Source organism: Lampetra fluviatilis, chromosome 30 (genome assembly GCF_964198595.1).
Source record: "Lampetra fluviatilis chromosome 30, kcLamFluv1.1, whole genome shotgun sequence".
In the NCBI taxonomy this organism is placed as follows: domain Eukaryota; kingdom Metazoa; phylum Chordata; class Hyperoartia; order Petromyzontiformes; family Petromyzontidae; genus Lampetra; species Lampetra fluviatilis.
Genome location: NC_136304.1, coordinates 902,583 through 926,020, shown reverse-complemented (window position 1 = coordinate 926,020; position 23,438 = coordinate 902,583). Strand labels below are relative to the sequence as shown.

Genomic DNA, 23,438 nt, shown 5'->3' with positions numbered 1-23,438 from the left:
GGAGGGTGTTGATGCAATTCCTCTTTTTCACGGACGCACGCCTACCGCAATTTGTGCCAATCCCAGAGTGTAAAAGATTCATTCAGTTTGTATTACATTCAGTACAGCATGAAAATGAAATGTACAGTATTAAAATTGTTATGCCAATGTACAATAATTCACATACAATATATTTTCACTTCATATTTAGGTAACATTGGTGTCTCAGTAGGTTATTTCACGGATGGGTATAATTACAGGATTTTGACTTTTTGAAACGTCTAGATTGAAAGACAAGTATTATTTTAAGTGCCCAGGAATCGTGGTGCACGCCTTGAGATTCTGCAACCCAGAATTGGGAACGACGACAACACAACTTCGCATGCCTACTGGGGTGTTGAGATCATTCATTCGCCTTCGTATCGTCTAGCGTATGGCAAAGCACACGTCCAACTTTGAGTCTGCGAGCCATGCGATAGCTTTGGGAGCAGCCGCCGCGACTAACACCGCTCAGTCCGCGCCGGAGAGCGGGCGGAGGATGCGGAGTTGCTGGTTCGGGTGGCCGCGGTCGCATCACGGGTTGTCATCGATTCTCCACATGCCATGGAGGTGTGGGCGCAGCGACGAGCTGCTGTTCTGAAGCGGGTGATGGGAGCAGCGGAGTCACGAGAACTTCACGTCGAGAATGAAGGGAGGAGCACCGTCGCTTTCTCGGCACATCAAACCCGTGCGGGGCAGTCCTTTTGAGTACTCTTAGTTCTTTCGGTAAAGTCGCGTACGTAAAAAATGAAATTAAAATTAATAAAAATAATCATTTTGAGGGCCAGCACAGCACGTGGGTGACTGCTTCACAGCGACACTACTTTGTGTATTCTCAATGTGCACGTGTTTTCATTCACCACTTCATTTTCCACCTGTCACCAAAACGAACACAGTGCCCTCGCTCGTCTCGCCAAGGAGCGTGAACCATCACGCGACCTCCGTCATCCTCGCAGCGGCTTTTGGCGAACCATCACAGACGGCCACTGCTTCTGGAACGCTCTTCGTTGCGATGTTAGGAAGCCACTGGAGCTGTGCACATTTAAATCATGCAGATTGAAAACTAATTTGTATAGAACTGCTTGTGTTGCGTGTATTGTCCTTCTCTCGCACCTCAGATTTGCACGGTTGGCTACGTACGGCGCGAAAGAAGTTCAAGATACATTCAGCACAATCTTCCAACAAAACAAGTTTGGAAGTAAAATAAAAGTCTTCCCCTGGGGCAATGCAATAAAGAACTTCTTCATACACTGTATGATGACGGTTACAGAAGTGTATATAATAAACACACACAATGTGCAACGGGAAGCAGCATATCCTCACGATCAGGATGTGCCAAGAACGCCCCGGACCCACCCAACGGATCATCGCAAGTCAGTCAGACGACGAACTGCGAACCACGTGGAGAGTGACGCGCACGCGGGACACGTGCGCGCTGGCCGGGCAGGGGTTGACGGATTGCGGTGATGATAAGAGCTCGTGGTTGGTGGCTGTGGGTGTGTGTGCCTCGGGGGTAGGGCTGCATCGTGTGGTATTTGGTCATCTGGCACAGTGTCAGCTGCCTGGCCACGGCTTCTCTTGTATAGAATCACGCGGGGATGTGTGCCTGAATGCACGCCTCTGTGCCCCTGTTTAAACACAATGGTAATGATGTAATTATTTTAAACCACAGAGCAAGTCTGTTAGGAGTTAGTGTTCTACATTCAGACGTCGTCTGCGGATCGATCCTGTCATACGTAGGCCAAGGGTTTCATGAACCGTTTATAAACAGTATAAAGTTATCGAAGAGTGTACATCGTGTTTCATTATCGCTATATTGGGGTGGTGGTGGTGGTGGTCTGTATCGGCGGGCGGAACACGTGGTTCGGACTATGGACAACTGCACGCTACGCGTTTTCTGCTGCTGGTAACAATAATGATTTAGAGATTATTACTCGAGCAAAGCTTGTGGGCTCAGATAAAGCGGCCGTGTGTGTGTGTGGATGTTGACACGGGCAATTGCGAAAACCGCTCCCATCACTCTCCACACCATCATCGCGTGAACGAACGAACGAGAAGAGGACGTCCCTCACTCGGAGTGAGAGCTCTCTCAAAAGTGCCAACATCATTTATTATTGACGAGTGACTCGGAGGTTTGCGACTATTGCAGCTGCCACGTGAATCAACAGACGCCTCCAGTCAATAACGGAAGTCCACGCGGTATTTAATCCGACAGTGCCGTAAGCGATAATTATAATACGACGACCTTTTAATTGTAATTTACATTTGTAAGCGTGCCGCTGCCAGCGTGGAGTGCAATTCCTTAAAATAAGCAACAGGGTGAAAGTGAAATAGCGAGGCCGCTTGGCAGGACACAGCTGCTGTGTGTGACAGCCATCACCCCCACCACCATCAACATCACACACACACAGACAGCCAACATCACACACAGACACACACAGAGTCAGCCAACACCACACAGACAGCCAACATCACACACACAGTCATTCAGCCAACATCACACACAGACACACACAGCCAACATCACACACACACAGACACACACAGTCAGCCAACATCACTCACACACAGTGAGCCATCACCACACACACACAGACATCACAGACACACACAGTCAACATCACACACACAAACATCACAGACACACACACACAGTCAACATCACACACACACAGACATCACAGACACACACACACAGTCAACATCACACACACACAGACATCACAGACACACACACACAGTCAACACCACACACACACAGACATCACAGAAACACACACACAGTCAACATCACACACACACAGACATCACAGACACACACACACAGTCAACATCACACACACACACAGACATCACAGACACACACACACAGTCAGCCTTGCGGCGGCGGCAGCATAGTCGGGAGAATGAAACAAAAGGCGCCATCCAGCGATGGTGTCGAAGGAGCCGCGGCTACCACTGCTGCTGCTGCTGCTTATGATGGTGGTGGTTATGGTGTTGATGGTGATGGTGGTGTTGATGGTGGTGCCGCCGGGGACTCGGATCGCTGTCACCCCTCGCCCAGCCCCGACGAGTCGGCGGGTGTCGTGGAGACGCGCCTGTTCCGCCGTCGCTGGGTCATCGTCTTCGTGTTCAGCGCCTACTCGCTCACCAGCGCCTTCCAGTGGATCCAGTACGGCATCATCAACAACATCTTCGCCGGGTGAGCGGCGGGCGGGCGGGAGGGCTGTGGCCATACTTCACCGCGCTGGTCCACGTCGTGGGGGATCGGAGTTGTGACGATGCGGGGAGAACTCGACCCTACAGGTCGGGTGTCTCGTACGTGTCCGCCTGCGGTAGATGCCACAACGCACACCACGTGGTGTGGGTTGGTAGATGCCACCACCACCACGTGGTGTGGGTTGGTAAATGCCACCACAACGCACACCACGTGGTGTGCGTTGGTAGATGCCGCCACCACCACCACGTGGTGTGCGTTGGTAGATGCCACTACCACCACGTGGTGTGGGTTGGTAGATGCCACCACCATCACCACCACGTGGTGTGGATTGGTACATGCCACCACAACGCACACCACGTGGTGTGCGTTGGTAGATGCCACCATCACGACCACGTGGTGTGCGTTGGTAGATGCCACCATCACGACCACGTGGTGTGCGTTGGTAGATGCCACCACCACCACCACCACGTGGTGTGCGTTGGTAGATGCCACCATCACGACCACGTGGTGTGCGTTGGTAGATGCCACCACCACCACCACCACGTGGTGTGGGTTGGGTCGTTCTGGCCATCGTGATCAAGAGCATTTAATTTAAGCGTTAACGCACTGCCTATGAATGGTGAATAGTAAGTCGGTTAGTTCCTACAATTCCACACGATGTGTGCTCACACACACACGATGTGTGCACACACAGACACGATGTGTAATCACACAGACACACACACACGATGTGTACTCACAGACACACACACGATGTGTGCACACACAGACACCATGTGTGCACACACAGACACACACGATGTGTGCACACACACAGACACACACGATGTGTGCACACACAGACACACACAGACACGATGTGTGCACACACAGACACACACACGATGTGTGCACACACAGACACGATGTGTGCACACACAGACACACACGCGATGTGTGTACTCACAGACACACACAATGTGCTCACACACGATGTGTGCACACACAGACACACACACGATGTGTGCACACACAGACACGATGTGTGCACACACAGACACACACGCGATGTGTGTACTCACAGACACACACAATGTGCTCACACACACGATGTGTGCACACACAGACACACACACAGACACGATGTGTGCACACACAGACACACACACGCAGACACACACACGATGTGTGCACACACACAGACGATGTGTGCACACGCAGACACACACACAGACACACACGATGTGTGTCTGCGTGAGCGCCAGTAGAGAGCGGTGGTGCAGCGGTTGGCGCGCGCTGCACAATGAACCCGGTGACCCGAATTTGATTACTGTACCGCTCACGACCACTACCAACACCCCAGAGACGATTATCTGAACTGGTCCTGGGTCTCCCCTAGGTCAACTCAGCCTCAAGTGAGTACCTGGTGCGGTGTGTAAACATTGGCACTGGGGAGACAAAGGCGGCCGGGCGTGGTGCTGGCCACCCACCTCCTCGTGTGCCGTGCCGGCTTCGTAGCACGACTCGCCAACATTCAGATGATAAACATCAGCCGACGTACTGTGTATGTAGGCTAATGTTTACCACCTGTATTATTGGTAGTTATATTACCGATACCCCAATTAAACGTTCTTATATTGCTCATACGTAAGAAATAACGCGGTAGGGAATGCATCCCCATGAGTACAACGGTATGACGACCCCTCTTAGCGCCGATTCGATTAGCGCTCACCTCTCCAGGAACGCATCTTGAGCCCTAAGCGAGGTCTGAGTGTGTATATAATGTCACTTGTACAAACCAAGATGAGTGCTCATGTTCTCTCAATTCATCAACACAATTTAAGTTGCGATGAAGTCACCCACTGGTGCTGGTAACATATAGCTCGTATTTCATTCCAGTTGAAAATATGAATCAACTTCTAACAGTTTTCCCGCTCAACTTATCCTGAGCTGTAGGCTTTTAAAAATTAACCCGTAAAAACAAAGTTTTTCACTATAAATCCTTTATATGCGTGGCATCGGTTTTATTTTAGTATTCATTTGTTTTTCTTGAGTAAGAGTTTCATTTTTATCACATTGGTATTTTAAATTAAATATGAATTTTTTTTTTTCCTAAAAAGTGGAAAATTTTGGAAAAAAAATTTCACGAAAATAAATTGTCACGCACAACGAGTCTGTGTGCAAAATGTCAGCTCGATTGGATCACGGGAAGTGGGTTAAAAAACGACCGAAAGATGTGCACGGTCGTAAGCGCGCGCGCAAGCAAGCAAGTTAACTTAATATAAAGGATTTAAAAAGATAAAGGTACGGCCCTGCAACTGCTTGCACACACTACTGTTGGCGGAAGAGCCTCCATTATACGGAGCTCTCGACATCCCGTCTAGAGGGTATTTGGCCTACTCTTCCATGCCGACTTTCCGATCCATTTATATTATTGGGTGGCCAAGGTGCTGGGGTGGTCGAATTAGGCCTCGGCAAGGTAAGGTAAAAGTTAAAATGTAAAAACAACGAGCCTACCTTTACCTTACCTTTTACTTTACCACAATACAATCACTTTACCCTACCTTTTACCCTTTAGCAGGTAAGGTAAAAGGTAAAAAGCAATGAGCCTACCTTTACCCTACCTTTTACCCTTACCCCATACAAATTACCGATTACAGGGTAATTACTAGGGAACTACACATCAACAAGGTTTTATAACGGTAAATGTTAGGTAGAGCGCTTTATTCATATAGAATACTCTCGATGATTCCAATTTTACACGCTTTCTTTAAACTCACTGTTGTTGTTGTCATTGTATCCTCAAATCTTGTAACTCAATTTTAACCCACTTCCCAATATGGTATCGACTGCAAACTTCGTATACTTATGTCTTCCTGATAACAACACTATATGCTATCATAAAAAAATTCAACATATTTTTTAACATTCTTTTTTACACGTTATGTTTCGGCTTGGGTCTAATTGTCCACGGTCAACTGCCGTTGGCTGTAATTGGCCACGGCCCCTTACGTTGTGGCAAGCCTCGGGGCCACTTCCTGGAGTCGTGGAGTTCTGCCATTACTAGTACATTTCATAAAAGAGTGTTTTAAAAAAAGTTTTTTTTATAATATTACTTGTTAAATGGAGGCCACGGACTGCGCCACGGAGCTTCTAGCGGTAAACAAGGCACCGTATTTACCGGGTAATACTTAGCGCTACCTTTACCCTACCGGATAATTCTTCCGAGCTACCTTTACCCCTACCATGTACCTTACCCCTTGGCATGTCGACACCTTTACCTTTACCCTTTTACCCGGTAAAAAGGGTAAATTACCTTACCTTGCCGAGGCCTAGGTCTAAGAAATGAACATGCCACGCCAGCAGAACGAACCGGCTACCACTGCTGCTTTGCAAGTCCAGTGTGCTGCCCCTTGTGCCATGGCAGGAACTCACCCTTTCAAGAACCAGGGGAATTCTATGGCAGTGTTCTTCATTCCTTTAGTGCGGCCCCCGACAATACAGAAAGAGTGAAAACACCCCCATCATCATCATCATCGTGCTGCTGTCAAACCCCCCCAATAGTTTCAAATGTTGTGGCGGCCCTCACGCTGGCGATGTCTTATCGGCGAAAGTGCCCCCCCTCTGAAAATCAGTGAAGATCACTGTTCTACGGCTTGTGTCTCTGCATGCTAATGCAGCCAGCCGGCTACCGCTACCCCGTGCCAAATACACGTTCCTCTCAATGGGCTAAATACGAGTCATTGATTCACTAATTGACAGACGTCACTTGTGCTTGGAAAGAGTAGGTACAAAGGCGTTGTGCCTGTGGCACGCATGCCAAGTCGACACAGAGTTCATGTAGAACGCTACTGATTAGAGTCGCCACCTTTAACCACAGAACAAACCCAGACATATTTAGTCAGCCTAGGGCAGGGATCGGCAACCAAAATAACAAGAAGAGACATATTTTCGAATTTGGTAAAAAAAAACCCCTCTCAATATTTCAAGAGCCGCAATGCCACGTGCATACTAGACGATGATCCTTAATAAACAACGTCGCGAAGCAGTCCTGGAAGAGCCGCGTGAGGATCAGGAGCAGCACTGTCTACGATACTGCAATGAAGTTCAACTCAATACCCGTACCAGATCGTGGTACACACACAGTTGCTTGTCACCCGAACACGTGACAATTCCTGAAGTGTCCGGGTCAGACCCTGCCAGGTGTAAACCCCATTCTACTTGCTGTACTGCACTTTAGTTTGTTACCAGGGGTGATTCACACGCAGGTGGCGACCATCAGCACCACACAGTACTGTTTTCAAGATTTGCAGTGATGGCCTCCCTCTGCTTAGCCTGTTGGCTGGCTCCGGTTTCATTTGCTGTTCAGCCTCTGGGCTATTTCCACTTTTAAGTGCGTTGTCTATAATTCTGCCACTTCCTTATGGTGATCTCCCCTTCCAACTTTAATCCTGCCCGTGTTTGCACTCCTGCATCTGTGGAACGGTAACGAAGTGGCTTTCGCACGGTTCTGTGAAGCCAACGACCCCAGTTCAATTCCCTGCCGAGGTTAACATCAGTGGCTCGTGGCATCTGAAGCGGCCCTCCCTTCACCACCCGGCCCTCACCAGCGTGGTAAAAGTATATCCAGACAACCCTCATGACCGAGATGGAGTGGCCGTCATCCATGGGTGGATTGACAAACGGCTGTACATTTATTTATATCTCTCTTGCTATCTAGACAGTTATGGCCTGTTCCCCAATCGACTACTTTCCCTCCATCCGCCCTCAGCATCCCCTCTAGCAAGCTGCTGCCTCTCGCGATGCGCCCCATCCAATCCTGTCTGTGAATTCCACGCACCTCAATTACCCCGGCCGATTGTCACCTGCCAATACTCATCGTTAGAGCCACGCTGTCTCTCTCTGTCCAGCCTAAGTCATGCACAATGGCCATCGATGTTGTAATGCCTCATTCGTGCATCAACCTTGCCGCTGCTGCACCTCTTTATCCCAGCGGCGGTGAGGAATGACTCGTCGTCGTCGTCATCGTTGTGAATCATCGCAGCTCCCTCTTTCATTCCAGCCGAGTGATTTTTCTACTTTGCAAATGAGAACGTTCACAGTAGCATGTATGTTCAGGGTGGTCCAGATGTCAGGTGACCCCCAATTAATCGACTCCTGACATGTGTTCCTTTGCTTATTCATTTCTGTATTAAATAAATATTACGTAAAAAAATATTAATTTGTCCAGAATTAAATGGAGTCACGATACATCTGGACCACCCTTTACAGTTCCTCTGGCAAGTGGATTATTTAATATCTATATTTATTTTTTACAATAATTTGAGAGCTAAGCAATTGAGAATGTTGTTTTTGTTTATACCATGACCGATGATAACATGACAACACATTGTGTCCTCGTGTAACAATGGCTCACATTACTGGCAGCCTCCTCCTCAAACCGTAGTGCAATTAACACCGTGGTGTATACGTTATACGTGCAAGATTGGTTCGCCTCCATGGGTCCATAATAGCTTTATAAGACAGGGGTGTCGGAACGTCTCGTCCATTCCATACTCTGCACACACAAAAAAACATACCGTACATACAGTACTGAAGTACTGTACAGCAGTGCTGCTGCCTTGATTCTATATTTAAATGCTGCCCTGGAAATATATAATAGCAGCATGCTGGGATGCCACAATGCTGCATCAACATCCTGTCACAGATTATGTATCCTGCAACATTGGACAGCAGTGCATTCACAATGGGTCCTACAATCGTATTATTTTACAGTAGTTTATAATAATTAATTATCCCGCACTATAGGCGACATTCTATTTGGGCTAACCACAATTTGTTGCATATGTTTGACTCCTTGGAGTGGTGCGATTTGTAGGTGCAATGTATGTATCTGTGAAAACTATTGGATGCATGTAAAAAAAGAGCTTTTATGCTCATCGGATTCCTCCAGTATAAATACAGATTCTGATATACGTTGAACTGTTTTCACACCGCACGTAGGCATGTGTGTCTCGGGTCAGCCACCTGATTTGTCTCAACATTCACGCAGTGACCCCCTGTTGATCTAACCAGTGCAACTAGCCAAGGGTAAAGACTTGAATCTGACCGCGCCGCGCTGACATCACAACACAGGATGGGACATTAACAGCGTGGCACGTGACTTTCCCATTGATGTCAGCCTGCCGTTTGGTCTCCAGCGTGTCACAATGTGAAGCAGTTTGAAAGTTTTATCAGGTTTCCTGGAAGGCAACTGCTATCCCACCCCGTGTGTCCAATACATAAATAAACCCTTGAAAGTTTTATTTTATAATAGAAGGCTGGAAGTTGATTTGTTATGTGTTATGTAACTGGAGAGCCTGGGAGTTTCTACTAAGTGCGCTTCCACTCACTGTAGTCTCCAGCTCATACCGAGGGATTCATATTTCATGCAACAAAAAATGCATTGCCTCAAAGTCAGCATCAGGCTGACAAGGCACAACAGACGTGCATCCTGCTTACTGTGTGGCACCCCGTGAATGTTTGGCACCGAATGGGCACACACTTTTGCGTAATTCAACTGGCAATGGGTTATTGAACGAGCGGCTCACATGCTAATTTCTGTGGCCCCTTTGATGTGCTTGATTGGTATTCGACTGTCATCTAAAGATCAAAGTCTCAACATGAGCAATGTTGGCCAAAGCATTAACCAGGTTACTCAGGTTAATTGGAAGACTTGAAACGCGAGGGCTGAGCTATTAGCAGGGAAGGGTTGTCAGCCTCCTGTACCCCCTCCGACGCTACGGGGCTGATGACGGGCACCACGGGAGCGAGATGTTAACCACAACGTCTGGTACACGTAAGTTGTGGGTTCGATCCCGACCCTGACACCTGTATATCTGGAGTTTGCGTGTCTCTCTCCCCGTGGTCGCGTGGATTTTTCTCCGGGTCCTCCGGTTTTTCCCTCCACATTTAAAATCAACGTGCGTTTAAGAGTATCTGTCTGCTCTATATTTTCACGCAATAAGCCACTACGTTGAGTTGTTATCTGTGGCCAGGTCGCTTCTGAAAAAGAGCTACATAGCCCAGTGGGCCTTTCCTGGTAAAATAAAAATAGTTACGTTTTTAGTTTAGTTTATGATAATGTTGATGTCGTTGATTGACGTCCCTGTCGTTGCAACGTCGTCCCGGCAGCTACTACGACGTGAGCACCACGGACGTCGACTGGCTGTCCATGGTCTACATGCTGTGCTACATCCCGCTCATCTTCCCGTCCGCGTGGCTGCTTGACACCCGCGGCCTGCGCCTCGTGGCGCTGCTCGGCTCGTTCCTCAACTGCGTGGGCGCGTGGGTGAAGACGGCCAGCGTGAAGCCCCATCTGTTCGGCGTCACCGTGTTCGGCCAGCTCACGTGCGCCATCGCCCAGGTCTTCATCCTGGGCCTCCCGTCTCGCATCGCCTCCGTCTGGTTCGGCTCCGGGGAGGTCTCCACCGCCTGCTCCATTGGAGTCTTCGGCAACCAGGCGAGTTCTCAGCTGGGAGACGTTGCCAATCCACCATGTGTTTTTTGTTGATATTGGCACGTCGGGTCACCACCTATGCGCTTGTGCCCTCACACGGTGTGATTACCGGCTTTCACCAAAATCACCCGAAAATGCCCCCGATTTCTTTAGATGTCGGAATCTAGAGTTTTGGTGTTCTCGCCTTGTCTATATTCTTTAGAAGTTCAATGTGTGCACATGAATACAGTCCTTTTTGCAATCAACCGCAGAATTAGGGTCTGCGCACACCTTGCGAGCAGTGCGAGTTATTTGACCATTTTTCGCCACGCTGGTCAGTGCTGGCTGCATGGTTGATGGCTGGGAACACAGACGTGGAAGGGCAGAAATATAGAATGGAATAATGTTCTAGCGCCCTCTATAGACCCACCACGTCGCCCCACATGCGTGAAACTGCTGTGTGTGTGTGGTGATCACCCATCCAGTCACGAAGCAGGCTCAATCCTTCCAAGATCCAACGAGATTGAGGGCATTCCGGTGGGTTTAGTCCCAGGCTGTGTGCATGAGGGTCTTGTTAATTGTGGGTGGCATCCTGAATGTGAATCCATGCTCTGCAAAGTGGTTGCTCAGTGCTACGCCATGGGGGGTTGCCCCTTATGGATACCGTGAGACACCCAGACACCACTGCACTACTGCCAGCACAATTCCTTGATGTATATTATTGCATATATGCATATGAAGATTGATATTTTATGTGTGAATTTGTACACTGTTAGAGCACTCTCTGCTTTGTAAATACAACGGACACACATCCGTATTCATCACACACATCGTACAACACACAAAGGCAACGTTTGTCCCACTGAGCCTCATGCAAGCTAACCCTAGCCGAGCCCTTAGCTTGCCATTTGCAGTGAGCCACATGATGAAGCAGATATGAATGTTTTCAGTCAACTTTCCGCCCATCCCTCTGCCCGCTTGCCTATCAGCAACTTGTTGTTTTAACCTAAAACACGTTGACCCGGAGGTTGACCTCGGGTTATTCATTATGGACATTGTCTGCATGCTTAGTGACCCCAGTTGCAAGAGTCCTGTAATTCCGTTGTGGTCAACATGACACTTACGACAGCGCCTGCTGGGCTTTTTTCTCTTTCACAACCTAAAGGTCTTATTGCTGTGGCCGCGCTGCACAGGAGCTGATGTTGCAGGCTCCACGTGACTCTGTCGTCGATCAAATATCCTTTCGCGGAGAAAACTATAAACTCCAGCCGGGCTTCATATTCTTGGTTCTTTGGGTAAAGTCACGTGGAAGGGAAATAATAAAATGATATAAAAAAACAGTTATTTTATATTTTCCCTTCTACGTGACTTTACCGAAAGAAACGATAATATGAATCCCTGCAGTCACGAAAACTTTAAATAAAAAAATCAAATCCAGCCGGGCTATTACCGATTTATTTAAGTAATCGATTACTCCACCGGTTATCGGTTCGACTTACTTAACATGATCGGATCACACGAAAATAGCTATGGGGCGGGGGGGGTATCACCTCTGTTCACCACGTGTGCCGTTGGACGACAACATTGAGGGTTTTATTTGTTAAGAGTTCGCTACGAGTTGGGCTATTTTACGTTAAGCACTATGAGGCCCCGCATGTGTATGTTACACTTCTTGTGCATCGTACGTAGCCAACCGTGCTAATCGGAGGTGCAGATGGTGCTCTATAAAATCAAGTTACAGTTAGCGATGTGTGGTGCTTGGTGACATCGGTATTATCAGCTGTATCGCACTGAGCACACAAAGACAAAGATCCCCCATATAGCCCTTACAGACTGTTGGCGCAAGTGCTGTTAGCGAGCACCTATGAAGGCCAGCACAGCACAAGAGGGGGCGGGTGGCTAAGACCACGCCCGGCCGCCTTTGTCTCCCTAGTGGCGATGTTTCCACATCGCACCAGGTGCTCATTTTAAGCTGAGTCGACCTAGGGGAGGCCCAGGATCAGTTTGGATAATCGTCACTGGTGTTGGCCGTGAGCGGGAATCGAACTCGGGTGGACGAGTTCGTAGCGCAGTGCGCTGACCACTGCACTACCGCCCCCCCCCCCCCACGTACGCAGAGTTAGTAGAACTATTGTTTACTTGTTCGCGTGGAGATGAGCGTTATGCCCTCATATGCACGTCCATTCTGCCAAGAGAAAAACATCTGGCAGAACGTTGCAAATCAAGACCCCCCCCTTCCACCCACCCGAGAAATTGGTCTCGTGACCAGTGAATGGTTTGGATTTTGTTTTAATTAAGGGAGTTGATAAGTATCATGCTCTCTAGATAATGGCGCAAATCACTGCGTAGGCGGTAGTGCTGATAATTCTGTATTAATCGACGTCTGTCTGGTGTGATTTTACCGAGAAATGTAATGAATAACGAATTATTAGAAACTGGCATTGGCCTTTGTTAATGGTTTGTCATGAGGATTATGCTTACAAGTGTGGCATACAAATTCCAGCCAATGTGATCTCACAGCCAGACATTAAAATGGGAATAGTGAGAAGCCAAGTGTTTGCCGGTGTTGGCTTTTGCAAGCAGAGTGTTGAATAGAATTGTTGGGCAATTCTTGCAGGAATCACATTCGATGCCTATGCTTCCGCCCGGAACGCTTCCACCCTTCATAGCTCATCGGATTTCTCCAGGATAAATATTCTTACGATCCATCCATACGTTAATTGTTTTTTTTACGTAGTTTTCGTGGGACCTTCATCCAGAACTGTATTCACAGCCATCGCCAACAACCACCGTACTGTACAGCATGCGCTACAACCCGAGAATACTTTGGAGAACAGCCCGTATGTTAATATATCTTTTGGGCCTGTGTGTTCATTAATTGAGGACAACGACAATGACGACGACGACGATGATGATGAGAAACAAAACCAGTGGTGCCGGACTCAATGGATGTTGACTCGGCGGGAGTGAGCGTGCCGTCGAGTAACACCTCCCACGTCGTCTCGGCAGCTCGGCGTGGCCGTGGGGTTCCTCCTGCCGCCCATGCTGGTGCCCGCCTCGGACGACAAGGAGGTGTTGAGCTACCACATCCGCGTCATGTTCTTCGGCACCGCGGCCATCGCCACCGCGCTCTTCGTCATCGTGCTGCTCGGTACGGGGGTGGCACCGGGCACGCAAACGCTCTTGGGAATAATACTTTGAAACGGAGCGTTGTGGCCGTTGCCGTTGCCACAAAGCTCTCTGGTGCCCCCTTCTCTTGTGGAGTCGCCCACTTCTCCGGAGGACACAGCGCCGAGTATCTACTCAGCGTCTCCCAACTCGGTTATTTTTGCCGTCTCTTCCGTCGACGTGTCCCCACATTGTCCGCTGCCGTGAGTGGTTTTCTCCATCGTGCTGTGTCTCGGGCTTTCTTCCTCGCCACAAAGGTGACATCCGGACCGTTCCTGCATGGCGCCTTCACCAAACCCTTACTGACCATCGTAGTGAAGTGTGGTCAAGCGACTTCCACGATTGACACGGCATTTGGAGACCTTCATCCAGCAGTGCATAGAAGCAGTGCTCTAAAAATACGTGATCATTATGTTCATAATGGGGGGTGGTCTGGACACTACATGATGCCTAACCTGCTTTGTCTTCATCATCGATGCAGATTGCACCTCACAAGTTCCACATTTTCGGCTGAGTCACACTCCGTGTTCTTATACCAATTGCCACTGGTGTTGTTGTTGGGTAGTGGCCCAGAACTTGACCGGTGCCACGGGAATCATGAGGGAAGCACGACTCCGTCAACACCACGTGTGCTCTGTGTGTGTGTGGGAAGCGTTCGTGTCGCGGTTAGCACTCTGTGCGATGAACCCGGTGACCCGAGATCGATCCCGTTTCACGGCCAACACCAGGGACGATTATGTGAACCCTGTCCTGGGCCTCTCTTCGTGTCGACTCAGCCTCAAATGAGTACCCGGTGCGATGTGTAAACATCGCCACTGGGGAGACAAAGGCGGTCGGGCTTGGTGCTGGCCACCCACCCCAGAGCGTGCCGTGCCGGCCGTCATAGGTGCTACTCGCTGGCAGCACTTGCCTCAACAGTCTGTTAAGGCTACATGGGGGATCTTTGTCTTGCTTTTATGTTTGCGTGTGCAAGTAGTTGTGAAGTGAGTGGTTAGTGCACCTGTGCAGGAGTCCCGGTGACCTGGAGTCATTGCTGGCCATGCGCATCATCAGTGGCAAATGCTTCCTGAAACTGTCGTGGGCTACACCCAGGTTGGCCCAGCCTTAAACGGTCACCTGGCATGGTGTGTCATCAGCATTGCAGATATCAAGGGCAGACACGGTTGTGATTCTGGTCACGCTTAACTGCTTGTGCACTCTGCCATTCTTAATGGACGGGTCACTCATCGATGGGTCTGCATCTGCTTCTCACGAAATCCCTGCGTGTGTCGTCTGCGTGTGTGCCCAGTGTTCAGGGAGGAGCCCCCCGTGGCACCGAGCCATGCGCAGGCCATGCGCAGGCAGACCAGACGGAGCGATTACTCGTACTGGCAATCGATCCGACGGCTGCTTACCAACAAAGCCTTTGTGCTTCTCATCATCACATATGGTCAGAGCCTCTTACACGTCATGGTCAGGCCTTTGTTATCATCGTCGTCATCATCATCATCAGTGTTATCATCATCATCATTATTATCCCCATCGTTTTCAATTGCATCAATATAATTGATGGTGACCCCATTGTTATCATGATCATTATGATGATAATTTACATAATCTTGATGATCATCAGGGTTATCATGATCTTCATTATGATAATTATCCCCATCATTAATGACATCAATACAATCTATGATGACCTTATCGTTATTATGACCATCATTATTACGTCATCATCATTATTAATCATACTTATCGTGCAGTGTGATTGCCTCTGTTGTTTCATGTTGCAGGCATTAACACTGGCTCCTTCTACTCCGTGTCCACGCTGCTCAACCCGATGTTCATCCACCACTACCAGGTGCTGCTCCGCTTCACAAGAACTCCAAGCCAGCGGCCGTCAACATCGCTACTTGGATATCAGCAGTAGCTTGAAATTACACTGCATCTGACTGTACTAATTCACCTGGTGCAATGTCACCACCGGCACTGGCATTATAGGAAAGTAGGTCTAGTGCGGTGCTGATTACACCTCCCACCATGAGCTGCGTTGGCCTTATTGGATGATTCCGCTAGCAGAATTCATCTCTGGAATGTGATCAAGCTCACGTGTGTGCCAAGGGGAGTGGCAGCAGAGTGTCTAGCGTGCTGCGCTACGAACCCAGCGAGCCGCCTAATGTCAGTCGCGAATATCTGAACCGGTCCCGAACCTCCTCTAGGTTGACTCAGCCTCAAATGAGTACCTGGTGTAGTGTATACACATCGGTGCGAGGAAGAAAAGGACGGCCGAGGCGTGGTGTTAACCACACCACCCACTCCCTGGTATGCCGTGCCGGCCTTCATGGGAACGGCACTTGCCCCCGCGGCCCCGATGGCTATGCCGGGCCGTGGTCGTCTTTGTCTTTATCTTGTGCGGCGTGCGTTTCAGGGCCAAGAGGTGAACGCCGGTCGCGTGGGGCTGACCATCGTTGTGGCCGGGGTGCTGGGCTCTCTGCTGTGCGGCGTTTGGCTTGATCGCACCAAGAAGTTCAAGTGAGTGTCCCCGTGCGCGTAACGCCGCGAGCCGGGGATAGGAAGCTTCGCGAGCGAATAGGATGCAAATTAAACATTACAATTGTGTGCGTCTGCTTGACGGTAAATGCATACTCATGGAGGCATCCGTAGTTGGATCGTGGCTTCGTAGGATCGCTTAGAAGGGCAACGGCACGGAAAGGTCGTTATCCAGCAGTGGATTGACAAAGGTTGATGATGCTGCTGCTGCTGATGGAGGCATCAGTATTGTTCAGTGCTCACTTGCGGCCATCCACCCCGATTAGCCAGCAAGCAACAACTTGTGTCCACTGCGTGGAGTGTATTACAGTGTTCTATGCAACGTGCACTTGGACTCTGATCAGGAAAGGAAGACAAAATAAAGATTGGAACGATGTTGGTTATGGTGGCGGATACAAAAAAACATCAGTTTGATGGAGAGAAAGAGCAAAGAGGGAGTTCTAGAGCAGGCTCAGGAGGAGAGAAGTCGTAACTCTAGAATAGCAAAATATGTTAATTGGGGGGAATATTCTCAGAGCTGACAATTTAATTAAGTAAGCTTCTGAAAGAAGGATTTTTGGAAAGAGAAAAATAGGGATCTTATCTGATATAGATGTATAAAGCGCCTTACAATAGTTACAAAACTGTACGTGAGATGATAGTGGGTTTAAGCGAGAACTGTGCGTAGCGTCGTGAAGATGACTGTTCGATGTGCGGTGAGAGTAAATTAGCAAAATGCCGTTTGATGACTTTAAGCGGGGCAGCGTGCGTGCGTTGAAATTAAGGCACAAGAACGGCAAGGTGGAGTTTGAGCCGAAGCCTTGTCCTTGGGCAGGGGACTACAGTACAGTGCCAAAGAAGTTCAACATCCATAGATGTGGATGAAACGGGGTCCCTTGAACTTGTTTGTGATGCGTTGCACAGGCAGACGACGTTTGCGGTGTACTGCCTGTCCTTCACCGGGATGATCATCTTCACGTTCACGCTGAACCTCGGACACCTCTGGGTGGTCTTCGTGACCGCTGGGGTGCTCGGGTGAGTTGCCCAGTCACTGCAAGTTCTTCCATCGTTCACGCGTTTATTGCCTGCTTTATTGCACGTGTTAGTCATGGCTGATGTAAGGGCGACGTCCCATGTACACAGCGGCGGCGTTCGAGAAAGTACTCTTGAAATTCGAATGTGATTGCAATGCACTACTTGTGTAAATACCCATGAAAGGCTCAATTTTGGTCTCAAGTCTCACTTCATGGAGGGTTTTTCTTGGGATGTTTTGCCATTCGCTGATTGGATGGTGTTACGTGTGTGAGGAACTCTTGTGTACGTGGATAGAATCGCTGCGTATGACAGCACGAAGCTCGGAATTTTGCCGTCAGGATTAATATGTGGCACAGTCATTCAAACGGGCCGTGCGTGCGTCCTCCTCTCTAAGGTTTTTCATGACGGGCTACATCCCACTGGGCTTTGAGTTTGCGGCTGAGCTGACCTACCCGGAGTCAGAGGGGACATCGTCTGGGCTTCTCAATGCAGCTGCTCAGGTACCGACCTCGTCCGTAAAGGCTTCACGACGTCTGCAGAACCCCACGCGAAGGAGCAGAGACCACACGGACCACTCCGTGGCACTCGGAGGAGACATTCGAGTTAACCTGACGCGCCGGCTTGCACAGCCAACATTAAGACTCGTAGTTGATCTTTGGGGTTAGGCCACGCAATGAACTGGCCAGATATTTGTCATGAAGTCTGCCAGCACATGACGTAGCCCAACAATATTCATGGTCACGTGGTGTACAAGTGAAAGCAAACCCCATCCCAATTACATTTCGAATTAAAGCTTTCGTGACTGCAGAGATTCATCTTCTTGGTTCTTTCGGTAAAGTCACGTAGAAGGGAAGTAATAAAATAATAAAAAATAAAACATAATAAAATAACATAATCACAAATGGCACCAAAACAATAGGCACAAACAACAAACAAGATATCATAACAAAGACAGGGGCACTTCATGCCACATCCCAATTTGTTGGGTTGCGTTGGGTGGTGGAGGGCTTTCACAACAATCAAAAATGATTCATTCATTACGTGTATGAAAATGTTCTATAATTTTGCTTTTTGTTCACAGCTGTTTGGCTTGATCTTCACGGTGGTGCAGGGACAACTCACTAAACACTTCTCACCGCTCGTTGGCAACATTTTCATTTGCTGCAGCCTCCTGCTGGGCACTATGCTCACAGGTACGTCCTCTACACACACACACACAGGTACATCATCTACACACACACACACAGGTACATCATCTACACACACACACAGGTACATCATCTACACACACACACAGGTATGTCATCTACACACACACACACAACTACGTCCTCTACACACACACATACACAGGTACGTCATCTACACACACACACAACTACGTCCCTACACACACACACACAGGTACATCATCTACACACACACACGAACATCACCGCCTTACCACTGCTGGGCGCGACAAAAAAACTCGTATCTTTAATATTACGCAGAAACAAAATACAGCATCATCAGGTTGTTAACAAGAGCTCCGATCTCGAGTGAAAGTGCTTCCTGATCCAGGTCCTTGAGTAGATGACCTCGTCGACACAGTCACGACGCAGTCACAGCACGTGAACCAGTTCAGCAATGACAGCTGTTTGACGGCTCGTTGATTGGGTTGCGATTGGTAGGTTAGGATAGACTTATTGGCTGGCGGTGTACATCACTGCGGCTTTGCTGCTTCACAGCGCTGCGTGTTCGCACGCGAGGTGCTGAGTCGCGGTGTTTCTCGTGCTCGTGTCATCACCCGCTTGGTTGTCTTCCCCAGGCCTCATCAAGGCGGACCTGCGCAGGCTGAAGGCGAACCTCGAGAGAGGGACGGCCCAGGTGGGTTCTCACTCGCCAAGACTCACCCCTAATCATCCCCCACCCACCACCACCACCACCACCAAATGTGATGAGTTACAATAATTCAGAGCCACAATTCGATGGATGAATAACGATTCTTTATTTTGATTTAACCGTATAATTTGTATTGTCTGTCTTGCGCGTGAAGTGGCTAATCTGGCGAGCAATCAAAGGAACGAATCTGTCTCAGTAACTCAATGTTAGTTGGACAAATGGGAAACTATTGCAGCTCATCTGTCTTTCAACTCGTGTCTGCAGCAAGCCACCACAACACAGCAATCGCCTCATTCAACTTCATTCAACGTGTCACCTGCACCACACGGTCATGCTACTGGCTCTCAAAGAACAAGCTTGCGCTGTGGAGAAGGGATTTTGTTGATTTTGGTGTATCGGAGGTCATCCATGAACTCATTTGAGTTGTCAAGTTATACGTGAAATGGCGACACATTCTTCAGGGGTAGTATGCATGCGCCGTTTACATTTGTAATGTATCGACGAGATTGCACCTGCGGTGTCATTTTGAGACCGCTGGACTTTCAATCCAGAGGTGGCCGGCTCAATTGGATCTCCCGGCGCGGCACTTGCAACAGCGGCGCAAGCTTCTTAAATCCCCCCCCACCCCCACCATGCCCAGCAGTATAAACGTGTCCACCACAGTTAGTCGAACAGCGGTTTGCCATCAGTGGGGTGAAGTGTGGGCACCCCCCGCCCTCCTGTCTAGAGACCTCCATCTGGTAGGAGGCCATTGCACCAGCAGCAGTGTGAGCAACATATTGCAGCGCTGCACCTTCACCGAGGCGTGCTTGTTGCACCGAGGCGTGCTTGTTGCACCGAGCCATGGAGCTGCGTGTCCCTGACAGCTCTGCAGCCTTGACGATGGGCCCGAGCGGGCGTTGGACGGGCCGGTGCCCGGCTATGTGCCCGTGGACCATGGCTCCCCGTGACCGCCCGTCACCCCCTGCGCACGAGCGTGGCGTACATCCCAGCGGCTGCCGTCAGCAAACCTGAACCCAACCTGAACAGATACTCAGACGAAACGTTATTTTATTTTACCAGGTAAGGCGCGACTTGAGCACACTTTGCAGCTCTGTTTCAGAAGCGAACTGGCCACGTACGATAGCCTAAAGGAGTGGCTTATCGCGTGGAAATTTATAGCAGCCAGATACTCTAAACCCAACCTGAACCCAACAAAGACTCAGCCACGGGACGCAATGAGCGTGCTGCTGCTGCTGCTGTGTACGCTCGTGGCAGCGTCCGCAGAACAAACAGCCGTGACACGTGGTGTGTCGCTCGCCATCATCACTGTTGCACTTCCCCGCCGTATTTCCAGGCCTGCGCCATTGCCAAGTCGCCGCGTCCACGCGCGTGAGCGCAGACGTCTTGTGTGTTCCGTGTGCGTGTGCGTGCCCGTCCCAATGCATTGCCGATTGTGCAAAAGCACAACCGTAGCTGTGCATGCACTTGTGATTGTGTTCTGAACAAATGCCCTCTTTTGTTGTTTATAACAAGAGACGGAGTGGAGCTCATTTTAACACAAGAGTCCGTCTCTTTTAAGGACTCGAGTTCATTCCGCAAGTCGAGGTGAACATAATGTCCCACTGGTCATCTGTGAAAAAGAGCTTCATAGCTCATAGGATTCCTCTGGCCTGAGTAAAGATTATGATAAAGGAAGGCAAAGCAGGAATGTAGGTGAAGTTGAAGAGTCGTGACTTAAGCGAGGATTTTACTTTTTGATGTTTTTATTGCATTTCAATAAGAGCCCGGTACAGAGCACAGAGCGCCACGCAGGGAGGGGGGCTACAGAAACTCGACGGACCTCAGTCCCGAACTCTGCGGCTCCCGGGATGAGAGACGGGGGTTGGGGATTGGGCTCACCGCCCCACCAAAGTGGTGACGGGGAGCGTGGTACCTCAACAACTTGATGTGGAGGTGAACAAGCAGTGGTGGTGCTGCTGCTGGTCGGTTGGGGGGCCCGATGCAGAACACTGATTATTTATCAACTCCGAGTGGAGGTGTTAGAAGAGATGTGGAGAGTAGATAGAGATATCGTGAGATTATAGTATAGAAAGATGCACACGGAACAGAGTTGTAGACATCAAAGAAGGCGCAAGATGAAAGAGACGCAGACAACAGCAAGGCGAGAGATACATTAACCCTTTTTATGTTAGATGGCTTTTCATATTCTTTGGGTCTTTCGGTGAAGTCACGTGGATAGGTTGAAAGAAAATAACAAAAAACTACGACGTTTCGATCGCAGCACATGCGATCGTCGTTTTTTTCCTCCTGATGACGACCATGATCGAAACGTCGTAGTTTTTGTTATTTTTTTTCAACCTATCTACGTGACTTTACCGAAAGCCCCAAAGAATATGAATTCCTGCAGTCACGATAGCTTTAAGTGAAGATTTAGGTTTTTAATGTTGATTAGGATATGAATTCGAGCTGATAGTGGATGCTGCCTGAGGCCCTCGGGTTTTTGCTTTGATTCAACTTGTGACGAGCGCCACCAGTGAGTTCAAGTAAAACAGAATTCAGTCAGGAGCAGGTCAGCTGTGCTCACGGAGGGTCTGGTGCCGAGCGATGCCCTCACGTAAACACAGCGCTACTGGGCAATGGCACAGCACACACGCGGCGTTGACTTCCAGCGTAGCACTCTGTCGAGACGTCGCCGTTGTGAATGTCAACATGTCACGTGGACATCTTGGCAGCAACTATCCCATGGCAGCATGTTTCGCACCTCCGATTAGCACGGTTGGCTAACGTACGGTGCGGAATAGGTTTAACACGCACACGTGCATGTTTTATAATGCAACACGGGAGTTATTTACACAGGAAGAACGGCCTCGCAGATTCCCAAGGCGCGTGTTATGAGGGTCCCACTTTGGATGTTCTGCGTCATGTTGGAGGAGACTTGGAGTGCCTGGAGGGAACCCCCACTCGTGCCAGGGGGTCACAATGCAACTTGACACAGGTCGCCAACCTCTACTCTGGCTCCTGTCTCCCGCACACAGGCGGTTGCCCCGCTCGTGATGCCAGCCAGCTCGGTTCAGCGCAGGACGATCAGTTGAGTCGTGATGAGAGGGAGACAATTCATGGTGCTGTCAGATTCGCTTATGGGTTGTTGTTTTTTTTGTCAACGGAGCTCTGAATTTTTGACACTAATGAAAAATCACGTGGCATTTGGTACAAAGACGGAGGATCTGAGCAACACTTGGAAACTTTACGAGTAATCTGTGTTCCATGAACGTGCGTGGTCTCGACAGGGCATGACATGTGTTTACGACCAAGAGTACTGCTCCCTCTTTCTGAAGCGAGCGTTGCAAGTGCCTCGCTCACATTCTCATCTCTCTGTCAGCTCTGCGCATCCTTCAATACATTTGCATTGAAAGCACCGATTTGTCACGGTCTGTAAGGCAACCGACTCCTGATTGCCACATTAATGTCATAGATTGGCAGACATTTAGATATCGTATTTGCTGTGACTTTACGTGTGTGTTTAACCCACGGAATGGTGTTTCGAACCGTTTACAGATGCGTGTGTTTTGTTGCGTGCCAATTTATACCGTTTGACCGGGTGGACCGTCAACAAGCTTACATCACTACTGAGGTGTATTGAGGCGTGAGATCGGTTTGGGGAAATAGTGTTGCTCGTTTATTGTTGACGAGAATGTAATGACAAACATGAGTTACGACTCCAAGCGTGTCTCCAACTGAAGTAATGACTGGGTGCTCATATTGACACTTTGTACAGATTGTGCAGTCACTGCAATGCACTGTTATTGACAACTTCTTTGCCACACTGAGATATCTATTTTTTCCAGCGTAAAAACTTGTGCGCGTAATACTCTCTTTATCTGATGCACAAGAGGAATAGGGGATGGCTCGTTTTTTTTGTCCTTTGGAGATGCGTGCGTCGAATGAGATTCAATTTTCTTTCGTGGATCGCAATCGTCGCTATTTTCCTCTTGTTGAGCACTTGCGGTAAATGACGAAATGTAACAATATTTAACCCACATATAAGAATAGGTGTTACCTTGTATGGCAATAAAACAGTTGTGTTAAGATGTTAAAACACCAAACTGAAACCTTTATCAAGGAATCATGTCTGCATTAACCACATGTACTTGTGTTGAACATGCAAACAGA

General features: G+C 49.0%; 2 protein-coding genes across 2 annotated transcripts in view; both read left to right on the top strand.

Annotated features, from left to right (window-relative positions):
- Positions 1-23,438, top strand: part of LOC144943107 (snake venom vascular endothelial growth factor toxin HF-like) — a 328,067-nt gene that overhangs the window by 46,556 nt on the left and 258,073 nt on the right. The window lies entirely within an intron of this gene.
- On the top strand, positions 1,839-21,115 carry LOC144943105 (choline/ethanolamine transporter flvcr2a-like). The gene is made up of 11 exons (XM_078870280.1): positions 1,839-3,220; positions 10,391-10,718; positions 13,704-13,845; positions 15,151-15,291; positions 15,635-15,702; positions 16,270-16,373; positions 17,295-17,405; positions 17,800-17,905; positions 18,487-18,598; positions 19,213-19,271; positions 20,153-21,115. The coding sequence occupies exons 1-11, from the start codon at positions 2,925-2,927 to the stop codon at positions 20,234-20,236; spliced, it is 1,551 nt and encodes a 516-aa protein (XP_078726406.1). The 5' UTR covers positions 1,839-2,924; the 3' UTR covers positions 20,237-21,115.

Coding starts and splice junctions, on each gene's coding strand:
- LOC144943105 (XM_078870280.1), top strand. CDS start 2,925: ATGAAACAAAAGGCGCCATCCAGCGATGGTGTCGAAGGAGCCGCGGCT. Junction 13,846..15,150: donor CTTCGTCATCGTGCTGCTCG/GTACGGGGGTGG, acceptor GTGTGTGCCCAG/TGTTCAGGGAGGAGCCCCCC. Junction 17,906..18,486: donor TTCTCAATGCAGCTGCTCAG/GTACCGACCTCG, acceptor TTTTGTTCACAG/CTGTTTGGCTTGATCTTCAC.